We start from the raw sequence: 13883 nt of genomic DNA on the forward strand, positions 1-13883 counted from the left end.
AGAATATTACACTTATAAATTATATAAGTAATTCAATCAGCATATATATTCCATGCTTTTATATAAATCATCTTATTCAGTTCATGTTTTAGCTTACATGCCAATGTATTTCGGTGCCCTTAGCCAATTACAACTGATTGATACATACCTTGGAACAGTATCAATGAAGTAATTTTCCCTTCAAGTCATTATACTGCTGAACTATTTTTTGACAGAGATTCTTATCTGGTAATTGTTTTACATTGGCTGGGGAGTCAATGGGGAAAAACAATTCTATTTATTGATAGGCTCAAGCTACCAGATGGTCCTAAAGCATCTGAGGCTATTGGGCTAGCTCTGGAACCTTCTGTAACTAGAAATCACTTTGGCTTGTGAAGAAATCTTGTAACACTCCACTTTGACTATAACTTCACCATGCTGCATTTCGTGGCCCAGTCGCATGCGTGACATTGTTAGATTTCTGATGTTACTTTTCTAGTATCAAACTAGAAGAAAAAAAATAGACTTTTATACCTTATTGTGAATTAGTCTTATGTCCTAGTTTACTCTCTTGGCTTTGTTTTGATGGGGGGAATAAAATGTTGTTGTTATATAAGTTTCTATGTGGAAAGAAGAGGGTAATATATGCAACTAAAATGTTCTAGGCATCCAGAGAGTAACATGATAGTGATTTTATAACGTGCTTGTAACACCTACAGCTGGATGGAAGAATTAACAACAAATTTTACCTGATTTCAGAGCTTCCAGTAACATCACATGTTCAAATATATTTTTGTATTTAAAAACTATTGTCAATAATAACCAAAACCCTCCCTTGTATTTTGGTGGTTTGACTAATTCCTTGTTATCTGGAGTTGCCTGAGAAAGTTTTGGACTTGGACATGACACAAGTTCTGACTCTTCCACTGATTAGCTTTGTCTATTTTATTATTCATTAAATTAAAATAATAAAACTTTTCACTTGTTTTGTGGATTCAATAGAATGATAAATGTAAAGTATTATGAGAGTGTATATCACATGGTAGGCCTTGCTTAGTGGTAGCTATTTTCATTTCTGCTCTTATTACTACAATCTAAATTAAAATTTCTGTTCCATTTGTTTAGCTTACCCAATTTCTAAAATTCAAGCCACAAAGATCCACAACATCTGATTTAACAATAGTCAGTCCAAGTTGTAATTCATGAACTACTAAAAATTCTAACTTTATTTCAAACAGTTCTAGGCAGATAGGATTTTGTAAGTTCAGGATTGATACAGGTTCACTTCATTTTCACATATTAATCTAAACTCAAGAGTTTCTTTGGTAAGCTAACTTTTATAGAGAAGTCATAATAAAATGCAGTTGTAGTTTTTGAATTTTATATAGTTAAATTAGTCCATTAAATCCAAACACTGTTATTTTGGCCTATGAATTTACATTTGAAGTACAGATAGTTGTGAATTACCTATGGTAATTTTAATAGAGAAAAGTATGAATTTTTACACAGATGAATTTATAATGAAATTCATCTTACCAAATTTTCTTTTTTAATTTTTTAAAAATTTATTTATTTAAGAGGGCAAGATGGAGGGGCTGAGGGAGAGCAAGTCTTAAGCAGACTCTGCATTGCACACAGAGCCAGACATGAGGCTCAATCTAATGACCATGACAGCACAACCTGAGCTGAAACCAAGAGTTGGATGCTTAACCAACCGTGCCACCTGGATGCCCTTCAAATTTTATCAAATTTTCAGTGATTTCTATCTTTGTCACTGGGCCACAACTGAAAATATATGTCCAACCACCTGGTATGTGTATGATTTATTAAAGTAACAAATATTTTTTTATCATTCGGAACTACATCTAAAATTTCTACTATTTGGGGTGCCTGACTGGCTCAGTAGAGCATGAGACTCTTGATTTTGAGATTGTAAGTTTGGGCCCCATGTTGGGTATAGAGATTACTTAAAATCTTAAATAAGGAAAATTTCTATTAATTTACTAAAATAACTTTGAAAACTTTAGAGTTAACATTTGGAATCAGCTTATATATTTAATATTACATACTCATCTAGTAATGAGCTGTTGCTTATAGAAAATTGTTTCATTTACAGGAAATAGTTCTTTTTTTGCCATGTCAAAATCTTTAACAGGAAGTATAGACAAAACAGACAAAACATTTTTAGGAACTGTAGTTTGAAATTGCCTATGTTATTTTTTTAAAAAGATGTTATTTATTTATTCATGAGAGACACACAGAGGGAGAGAGAAAAAGAGGCAGAGACACAGGCAGAAGGAGAAGCAGGCTCCATGCAGGAACCCAATGTGGGACTCGATCCCGGGTCTCCAGGATCAGCCCTGGGCTGAAGGTGGTGCTAAACTGCCGAACCACCCAGGCTGCCCTGAAATTGTCCATGTTATTGCCATAACTAGTAACTCTATTATTTTCAGAGGCTAACTGTAATCAAAATTTTGTTGTCTATAATTATTATTTGGGGAAATATTTGTCAATTTATGAATTTAAATTTTTTATAAGATTTATTTATTAATTTAAGGGGGAGAGAGACAAAGAAAAAGAGAATGTGCATGCAAATAGAAGCAGGGTGAGGGGCAGAGGAAAAAGGAAACAAATAAACTCCCCCCTGCGCATGGAGCCAGACACAGAGCTCAATCCCAGGACCCTCAGAGCATGACCTGAGCCAAAATCAAGAGAATCAAGAGTCTAACCAGCTGAGCCACTCAGGCGCCCCTGAAATTAAATTTGATTACAAAAGCTTTTAGAGGGTATAGTTAGAATTCAATTATACCTTTTCTATTTAATAAAATACAATTTAGAAGATTTGACTGTGGTTTTTTTTTTTTTTATCTTTTATGGCATGAAGTCATTTCTTTCATGATAGCATTGAAAGCATATGATTTGAGGAACTATTTATTAGATGTGAACAGTAGAAACTACTGGAAATTTTAATGTATCACACCTTTAGATACTTTCAACTATGGATCTGCCTTCAGCAAGTATTTATTGGATACTTTTTAAGCCAGGCACTATGCTGAACTCTGTAGGGCATCAAAAATGACACAGCTCTTATACTCAAGAAACTTAGAGTCACTTTAGAGTAGGCCTAAGACAACTCTGAAAGAACTACAGAACAAATATACTATTAGTGCCATGGGAGAGAAAAGCTGTCGAGATTCAAAGTAGAGAAAAATCATACATGGTTTTAGGGATCAAGGTAAACTTCATGAAAGTGATGGTACCTAAGTGGCATATAATTATGCACAATCTTGACAGATCGAGAAAAGGGGGAGGCACAGGAACCAGTCAGAAAGAAAATAACAAGCAAAAGTGTGAAGTAGGTGAGTGCAAGGAATGTCTGGTGAGCAATAAATGACACCGCTTATTCCCACAAGGTACTGAAGATAGGGCCAGGAAAGAGTTGGAAGTATTTTGTGGAGAATCTTAAAAACTTGCGTAAGATATTAAACATGATCAAATAAAGAGGAACCACTGAAGATTTTTTAAATAGAAGTGATAGAAATATGACTGTACCTTATAAAATTCAATTGAGTTGTGTTAGAAGCCTGACAGAATGAAGGTGGGAAGACCACTTGGGAATTATCAGCAGTCTTGATGAATGGTGATGAAGGCCTGAACAAAGGGTAATGGAGGTTGATTGGTAGTGGAAAGAAGGAAATAACACTGGAATAAAATAACAGGACTTGGCATCCCATCAGATGTATAGATAAAGTGAAAGGGAAGAGCAAAATTGAAACTCATTTTAAGTGTTGTTCCCTAGAACAAGATTGTCATGAATATAAGTGCCATTAGAAGAATTTGGAACTTTGAGGAAATGATGTATTTTGATTTTGCATAGTGAGACATAAGAGGAAAAAATTCCCATAAATTTGGAAATTTAATTCCAAGAGAAAAGAGGCCAAGGCTCAAGGTAAATTTGCAGTTGGCCACAGTGAAGAAGGTAGCTGAAGACAAGAAAGAGTTTATTAGTTTAATGTTGAAGTATCCCTGTCATTACAGAAAGAGCCAGATAAAGGGATTATACCTGGTATGCAATTAAGTATAAGCCAGATGCCAGTTAATATGTTTTGATGTAAAATGCCTTGGATGAATGTTGATTACAGTTAAAATGTCTTTTGAGAAAAATGAAGGCTAAATTTTTATGGCTTCAAGGCTTTCATGTGGACATATTTGAAAAAAAGTTCTTCATTCAACAAATTTAAAGGTAGAATCAGAGTTACTTCTAAGTGCATTTTTAAAATGTAGACAACTGAAAATGCCCATAGTTTTCTAATTCTACCCAGCCATGAAGTTATATTACCAAAGGAAGAAACAACATCATGAGAAAAGAAGGTGGTAAGGTCTAAGATTAGAAAAGCAACCAGGATACAAAACAAAGTGCTGCATTAAAAACCATGCAGATCACACATACAAAACTTCACTGGAATGCACCCAGCTCACTTCTGAGAAGTGCGAATTTATCTGTTTGTATTTTATATTTAAGCAAAGGAAAAAATTAACATAAAGAGTAAATTGTTTTTCTCTTCAATTAAAAGAAAACTAAAATATGCTACAGGTTTTGTGTTTTTGCAGACTAAGTATTTGGCCAAGTTTTTATGATATTTTATAACTTGGGCAATCTCACATCATTTTAAATCATTTCAGATATAAAAGATAATTCCTTCAGCCGATCACGGAGTTCCAGTGTAACCAGCATTGATAAAGAATCTCGAGAAGCAATCTCTGCTCTTCATTTCTGTGAAACTTTTACTCGAAAGGCAGATTCCTCTCCCTCCCCATGTTTATGGGTTGGTACTACATTGGGAACAGTGCTTGTCATTGCACTGAACCTTCCCCCAGGAGGAGAGCAAAGGCTTCTTCAGCCAGTAATTGTCTCTCCAAGTGGTAAGTATACTTTCATGCTATACTTATATTGAAGATCTGACTTGTTATATTTAGTAGAAGACTTCACTTTTCATTTTTTAATTGATTTAAGAATTCTAAAATGTAAACTAAATGGAGATGTAGTCTTGTTTTTAATGAAGGAATCCATGGAAAAAGATTCCAGAATATTGTTTATTTATACAATCACATTTAGGTTTTGGATTTTTTTTTAACTCTAGGATCATGTCTAAAATGATTACTACATTAGAAAATGAAAAAAAAAACTGTTCTAATGCATTCTAGGGTACCTTAAAATGCTATGTTCTGTAAGCAAAAAGAATGATACCATATTTAGGAGAAAAAGCAAAAAGTATTTTTTTAAGCATCATACAGTTGGCTGTTTTTAATATCTAAATGTGGAGTCTTAAAATGTTAGTTTTCTTTAAAGTATTGGGAAAAGGTGACTTATTAGATCTTAAGAAAGAATTTATGACCTTCATATATTGAAAAGGAGATTAAATTTCATCAAATATATGTGGAGCCTGACCTGGAAATAACTGAAAAATCTGGTTTTCATTACTAATTTATGCTGATTTAGATAGAAAAAAAAACATGATTGTACCTCATTAGTGTATCCCTTGTTTATACAGTGGACTTTAACATTATTTAGAACTTAAAATGTAATTATGATTTTAATGATAATCTATGAACTATCTTTACATTAAAGAAACAGTTTGATTTATTCATTCAGCTCAATAAATATTTGAGTATGTTCTGTATGCCTAGTTGTTAGAAAAGGTTACATAGTGATGGTAATCTTACTAATCTTCTGTATATAGGGAAAAAAAAAAACCTGGAAAGACAAGCAACATAAGGAATGTTCTGATAGCCATATTAAAAAGTAAAAAACAAAAAACAAAAAAACAAGGTGAAATTAATTTTAATAACATTTTATTTAGCCCCGTGTATCCAAAATACTTTCATTTCAGCATGTAATCATTATTTTTAAATTATTAAGATATTTTACTTTAAATTATATTTTGTACTAAGTCTTCAGATTTGACATGTATTTTACTCTCACAGCATGCTTCAATTTGGATAGGCCACATTTCAGAGGCTCTGTAGCAACATGTCGCTAGTGGCTACCATATTGGACAGTGCAACCTTAAGATGCCATCCACTTGCTCTCAAATTTGTTGATGGTACACTTGTCAGATAAGAGAGAAGACATAGTTCTGGGCATCCCAGTATTTATCTGGTTGGGGCATATAATGTTGATTTCTTTTCTGGATTCAGATACATTCTTGAAGATTGAATCCCTTCAGTAAGCTGGTATACAATTTCAGTATAATATGCATTGTACATGTTTTTGAATGGCTACCATGTGTCACAGTTGGAATAGACCTATTTGCTGTGAGGTTTAAAATATTTGTTATCTACTAAACCTCCATATTTTAGGTACTATATTGAGGCTAAAAGGAGCGATCCTGAGAATGGCATTCCTGGATACCACAGGCTGCTTAGTGCCACCTGCATATGAATCCTGGAGAGAACACAATGTTCCTGAAGAAAAAGATGAAAAGGAGAAATTAAAGAAACGACGGCCTGTCTCCGTGTCCCCGTCCTCTTCTCAGGAAATCAGTGAAAACCAGTATGCAGTGATATGTTCTGAAAAGCAAGCAAAAGTCATCTCACTGCCAACTCAGAACTGTGCTTATAAGCAAAACATTACAGAGACCTCTTTTGTGCTTCGTGGAGATATTGTAGCATTGAGTAACAGTATTTGCCTTGCCTGTTTCTGTGCCAATGGACATATTATGACTTTTAGGTAAGAGTTAAAGATTTTTAAAGAAAACACATGTGGCATTTACACCCTTAAAACATAGTACTACAGAATGATATTCCACTTAAATGCTTATGTTTACAGTCTTAGACACTGAGAATTTATTTTCATTCAATTAATAGTAAACAAGTTTATGAAGAACACAAATTAGTTTTATCTCCCTCTAAATCATAAAGGTTTATAAGGTCCTGCCATTTTTTTGCCTTCTGTAATACTTTGTTCAAAACTAAAACCTACCTTCCTTATTTTTTTTATAATTCCAATTGTTAATATACTGTTTTGTATTAGTTTCAGGAATATAATATGGTGCTACAATACTTTCATACATCACCCAGTGGCCATCATGACTAGTGCCGTCCTTAATCCCCATCACCTCTTTAACCCATTCTTCCATCATCTTCCATCAGTTTGTTCTCTATAATTAAGAATATTTCTTGATTTCTCTCTCTCTTTTTATCCTCTTTGCTCGTCTGTTTTGCTTTTTAAATTCCACATATGAGTGAAATCATATGGTATTTGTCTTTCTCTGACTGACTTATTTCACTACGTGTTATATTTTTCAGCTCCATCTATGTTGTTGCAAATGGCGAGACTTCATTCTTTTTATGGTTGAATAATATCCCATTGTGTGTATATGACACACACACACACATATATATATATACATATATGCATGTGTATATATAGATACATAGATACATAGATGTATTGATACAAAAAAACTGCTCCCATATCTTAGCTGTTGTAAATAATGCTGCAGTATACATAAGGGTTCATGTATCCTTTGAATTAGTGTTCTTGTATTCTTTGGGTAAAAACCTAGTAGTGTGATTGCTGGATCATAAGATAGTTCTATTTTTAACTTTCTGAAACCCCTCCATACTGTTTTCCAAACCTACCTTGTTTATTATTAACCACTTTTTAATATTTTTCTCAAGTTTGCCAAGTTTAAGGCCTCTACTGGATGTGTATTACTTGCCCCTCACCAACATGCGGATAGCCAGAACATTCTGCTTCACCAACAATGGACAAGCTTTATATCTTGTTTCACCTACAGAAATCCAGAGACTCACTTACAGTCAAGAGACCTGTGAAAATCTTCAGGTAAATAACAAAAATATTACTATAATTTATTCAGGGATGAAATCTTCTCTAATGTCCCTTAACTTTTGTTCATCTCTTACACTCTCAGGAGTATACAAATGTGCCTATATGGGAAAATCCAAAACCTGCCTTTCCAGAGCATTTGCTTTGAGACTTTTGATAAAATAACTTCATCTGACTCTTGTTGTAAGAGGGACTTATTTCATTCATCCATATTTTTTCTACCCAGTGATGGCAGAGAAATATGAAATATTACATATATTTTATACCCACTCTCCACATATAGTAAATATCTATTATACACACACAAAGAAATCCTTTTTAAGGAGGTGTGTTAATATGCAAATAATTGTATCTACACATTGCATCATCCCTTCTCATATACTCTGTATTCATAAGGATGTAGATACATATAAGAAAAAATAATATTTTATAGTTTTCCTCTGAATATTTTTGTTCTATTTATGAAAGACTACATTATTTAAATACAAAATTTTTTTAATATTCAAGCGCCTTGTGAGCTTGTATATACAGTTGACCTTTAAACAAGATGTGTTTGAACTGTACAAGTGCACTTATACACAGATTTTTTTTTCAGTAAATACAGTATAACACTGTAAATGTATTTTTTCTTCCTCGTGGTTTTCTTAATATTTTCTTTCCTCTAGCCTACCTTAATGTAAGAATACAGTTTATAATATAACACATAAAATATTTGCTGATCCACTGTTTATATTATCAGTAAGGTCTGCAGTACATGATTAGTAAACTTATGGAGGATTCAAAAGTTATACATGGATTTTTTGACTGTGCAGGGCATTTTGGCCCCTGACCTTCATACTGTTCAAAGATCAGCTGTATATTACAAATGATCAGTTTAATTTCACCTTTCAAAATAAAAGTACTCTTATATTGAGATAAAAAAATTAATACTTAGAGGAAACCATTATCTAAGGGAACTTTATAATGAAAGTTTTTGCAATTAGCCCTATTTTACTTACTTATAATGAATTTGTGGCTCATTTTTAGAATATGAGCTTTAGTATCAAGACTGAATTAAAGTCCCATCCTTGCTAATAATTACACAAGTATGTGACCTTCGGCAAGTTACTTACTATTTCTGAGCTTCATCATCTTTCAAAACAGGATTTTAAAAAGTGTCCATGCCATAGGATATGATGCAGATTAAAAAACATAGTGCACATAAAGTACTTAGCATAATGCTTAATACAGAGTATATACCGTCAGATGTTAGTATTATCTCAGTAAGCTAGACTGTCCTAGAAATGTACTTCTAATGATATAATAAACCTTGAGGATGAATCAATTACAGATCTGATATTTTAGATACAAATTTCCACTTATATTTGGGTGGAAATATTTTTTTGAAGTTTCCTCAGTGTCTGAATTAAACTTTTGCTTTTTTATGGGGAAAATAAAATTTTTCTTTAGTGTTTCCTTTCACTAGTAAAATGTTAATGTATTAAAAATAATAATGGACAATCGAATATATTCTTAATTCATTTTCATCTGAAATGTGGTCTTAATTCAGTTACTCAAAATTTTATTTTTTATTTTTTATTTATTTATTTTTCAGTTACTCAAAATTTTAAACTTCATCACTTTTTTGGGATCAAGTCTATTCTTTGGTCAGTGTTTTCTCTTATTTCAGTAAAAATTACTATCAGCGGCACTAAGCCTTACATATTTATTTTTAAATGAAAAGGTCATTTAGTAACTCAGTTTATTTTAATAAGTATCGGCTATGTGCCCTCGTGATATAAAGATAAGTGAAAAATGAACTCTAAGCAGTTTGTGTTAGAATGTTTCTTTGAACATTATTGACATTTTATTTACTCTATATTTTCAGTGCCTAAAAATAATGCTTTGGTAAAAATCTGTAGTAAATATAAACTGTATACCTTGGTTTCCAGAGTGCCCTAATGCATTGTGCATTCATTTAAGTTTAACCAAAAAAATAAGGACGATGCATACAAACATTAATGGATTTTCCAGCCAAGATGGAATAATAGGGACCATATTAACTGGCCTGCCTGAAGTAACCCCCAAAAAAGCAGACATAAACATAAAACGACAGTTTTAAAGATCCTGAACATTAAGCAATGAAAGAAGGTGATCCCTGAGAGACAGAAAACAAAAGAAGTGCTCCAGTTTTAATGTCTTGATAGTCTATGCATGTCTATACATGCATAGAGGGAAGGTACTGAGGCAGAGTCTGACCACTTCAGACTCTGAAGTGTCTGTTGCACTTGCCGCTGCAACAAACTTAGTGACCAAAACAACATAAATTTATTCTCTCACACTTCAGGAAGTCAGAAATCTGAAGTAAGTTTCACTCAGCCAACATCAAGGTGTTGGCAGGATCATAGATCCCTCCAAGGACTCTAGAGGAGACCTTGCTCCTTCCATCCTCTTTTAGCTGACATCATGCCTGGACTTATGGTTGCATTATTCCATTCTCTCCCTCATAGTCACCTTGCCTCCTCCTCTTCTGCCTGCGTCAAATCTCCCTCTACCTCACTACCACACTTATATAATTGGTCTTAGGACCCATCCAGATAAGATAATTTCCCCATGGCAAAATAGTCACATTTTCACAGATCCTCCCACCCCCATTTTTTTTAACAAAGTGTAACATTTATAGGTTTCAAAGATTAGAACTTGATATTTTAGATGGCCATTATTCAGCCTACTTTAATGTATGATTGGGTAGATCCCAGGAAGGTCTGGCCTCGTTAGTTGAGGAATAATTGGCTTTAAAAATGAGTGTTGCTTCTGACCTGCCTAACATATTATGAAAGTGGGACCCAAAAGGATCAAAATATCTCCTAGTATCCGAGAATGAAGGTCAAGACAACTTAGAGAAATGAGAAATATCCAGTATTCAACAAGGTAAAAATCAGAAGATCTAGTGTCCAGTCAGATTGTCTTGAAAATATGACCCATAATGAGAAAAATAATCTAGGAAGCCAAACCAGAACTACACAAATATTGGAATTCGAGCAGAAGAACATCAAACAGTTACTATAAATGTATTCCATACATTAAGAAAGTTAACTGGAAGATGCAAAAGACCAAAATCAGAAGATAAAAAGCTACAGCGTTTGAGATAAAAATTATACTGGATAGGATTAACAACAGATTAGACATTGAAGAAGTTTGATCTCTAAAATCAATAAATTTGATCTCAAGCCAGTCTGATTATGAAGAGAGAAGTTACAAATTACCAGAATTAGGGACACCTGGGTGGCTCAGCAGTTGAGTATCTGCCTTCAGCTCAGGGTGTGATCCTGAAGTCCCAGGATCGGGTCCCAGAACAGGCTCCCTGCATTGAACCTGCCTCTCCCTCTGCCTGTGTCTCTGCCTCTCTCTCTGTCTCTCTCATGAATAAATAAATAAAATATTTTTTAAAAAATTACCAGAATCAAAAATTGAGAGAAGTGACATTACTACAGATTCTACAAATATATAAAATGGATAATAAGGAAATACTATAAACAAACAACTTCATGCCAGTAAACTCAAAAACTTAGATGAAATGGACAAGTTCCTGGAGAGACACAAATTACCAAAGCTTACTAAAGAAAAAAATAGATAACCTGAAGAGTACTGTATCTATTGTAGTAATTGAAAAGAAAATTCCAGGCCCAGAGACCTTCACTGGTGAATTCTATCAACATTTTAGGAAGAAATAATACTAGTTTTACACAAAACTCAAAAATTGAAGTAAGGAAATTCTTCCCAACTCATTCTAGAAGCTACAATTAATATGATATGAAAAATAGGGGATCCCTGGGTGGCGCAGCAGTTTGGCGCCTGCCTTTGGCCCAGGGCGCGATCCTGGAGACCTGGGATCGAATCCCATGTCGGGCTCCCGGTGCATGGAGCCTGCTTCTCCCTCTGCCTGTGTCTCTGCCTCTCTCTCTCTCTCTGTGACTATCATAAATAAATAAAGATTAAAAAAAAGTTTAAAAAAAAAAAAAGAAAGAAAAATAGACAAAGCACAAGAAAATTACATATAGACCAATATACTTCACAAATATAGATGTAAAAATTCTGAACAAAATTTTACCAAATTTAATCCAACCATATATCAGAAGGATAATTCTGGCATGACAAATTACCATGGCATTTATCCCAAGAATGCAGAGTTGACTTCACATTTTTAAGTCAATCGATAAAATTCACCATATTAGTAAACCAAAAGAAAGCAGTTGATAAAATCCAACATCCATTCCTAATTAAAAAAGAGAAAAATCTAGGCAAGGGAATAAAAGGGAGCTTAAAAGACATCTAAGGAAATCTATACCTAACATAATACCTAGTGATGAGTTACTGAATTAGTTTTCTTTAAAATCAGTAGGTAGAAAGGGATGTTCAGTCTCAATACTTCGTTCAGTGTTGTATTTAAAGTTCTAGTCAGGCAAGAAAAAGAAAAAGCATCTCAGTTGGAAAGGAAAAATGTAAACCAGTTATTCGCAGATGACATGATTATCTATCTATGAAATATATCCAGAAAGCTTTTAGAAATAAAGACAATTTGATGGAATGCAGGATATGGACTAATATAAAAAAAAAAAAAATCTGGGACGCCTGGGCGGCTCAGCAGTTGAGCATCTGCCTTTGTCCCAGGGCACGATCCTAGAGTCCTGGGATTGAGTCCCACATCAGGCTCCCTGTATAGAGCCTGCTCCTCCCTCTGCCTGTGTCTCGCTGTGTGTCTCATGAATAAATAAATATTTTTTTAAAAAAATCTATGCTAGCAATGGCCATTTGGAAATTGAGATTTCAAAAACACCATTTAGGGGTGCCTGGGTACCTCAGTCAGCTAAGCATCTGCCTTCAGCTCAGGTTGTAATCTCAGGGTCCTGGGATCAAGCCCCCCATGTCTGGCTCCCTGCTTAGCAGGGAGTCTGCTTCTCCCTCTCTCTCTTAGATAAATAAATAAGCTTGTGTGCTTACGCTCTCTCTCTCTCTCTCTCTCTCTCTCTCTCTTAGATAAGTAAAATCTTAAATAAATGAAACCATTTATAATAGCCTTAAAAAATACGAACTACTTTGGATAAATCTGACAAAAATATGAAAGACTTCTACATTCAAAATCACAAAAACACTGAGAGAAATTTTTAATAACACGAATAAATGAAATATGTACCTTGTTCATAGGTCAGAAAGTTCAATATTAAAATATCAGTTCTCCAAAAATTGATCTATAGATTTGAGTCAATCTCAAAAATTTTAGTGGGAATTTTTTGGGAGAAATTTATTTTAAAATTCATATAAAAATGTATGGGACCTAGCATAGGCAGAGCAACTCTGAAAAAGAATAAAGTTGAATAAAAAGAATAAAGTTACACCACCTGATTTTAGGATTTACTGTAATGCTGCAGTGATTAGAGAACATGATTTTGGCATCAAATTGGATAAATAGATTGGTGGAATGGACTATAGAGTTCTTATAAACTAATACATGAGGACAATGCAATTGAGAAAGAATTGCCTTTCCAACAAATTATGCTAGAAAAAATGGATATTAAAATGCAAAAAAGTAAAAAGAGCTTTGATTCATGTTTCACAGTATATAAAGCAGTGGACTCAAAATGGATCATAGACCTACACGTAAATCCTAAAACTGTAAAACTTTTAGAAGGAACCTAAGAGAAGATCTTTGTTAACTTGGGCTAAGCAAAGATTTCTTAGCTACACCTGTAAAAGAACAGGTGTAACTCACCACCTGTAAAAGAACAAATTGACAACTTCAACAAAATTTAAAACTTATGCTCATCAAAAACATTTAAGAAATAAAGAGATAAGCCACAAGCTGGAAGAGAACTTTGGCAAAACATTTATCTATAAGGCACTTATATCCAGAATATGTAAAGGACTCTCAAAAGTCAACAGAAAGAAGATAACTCAGTAAAAATATGGGCAAAATATTTGAACAGATGCTTCACCATGAAAAGATGTTCAGCATTATTAGGCCTTAAAGAACTATAAATTAAAACCACAATGAGATATCATTAAACACTTTTAC

The 13883-nt window shown here is 33.6% G+C and overlaps 1 protein-coding gene across 3 annotated transcripts in view; it reads left to right on the plus strand.

Moving 5' to 3' along the window:
* The window catches only part of STXBP5 (syntaxin binding protein 5), a 168291-nt gene that overhangs the window by 136134 nt on the left and 18274 nt on the right, over window positions 1-13883 (plus strand). For all 3 annotated transcript variants that reach the window (XM_041740439.1, XM_041740441.1, XM_041740447.1), the window contains 3 exons: window positions 4663-4902; window positions 6340-6709; window positions 7663-7828. In XM_041740439.1, the coding sequence (XP_041596373.1) occupies window positions 4663-4902; window positions 6340-6709; window positions 7663-7828 (776 nt within the window). The remainder of the gene's footprint in view (window positions 1-4662; window positions 4903-6339; window positions 6710-7662; window positions 7829-13883) is intronic.

This window comes from Vulpes lagopus, chromosome 2 (genome assembly GCF_018345385.1).
Source record: "Vulpes lagopus strain Blue_001 chromosome 2, ASM1834538v1, whole genome shotgun sequence".
Classification (NCBI taxonomy): Eukaryota; Metazoa; Chordata; class Mammalia; order Carnivora; family Canidae; genus Vulpes; species Vulpes lagopus.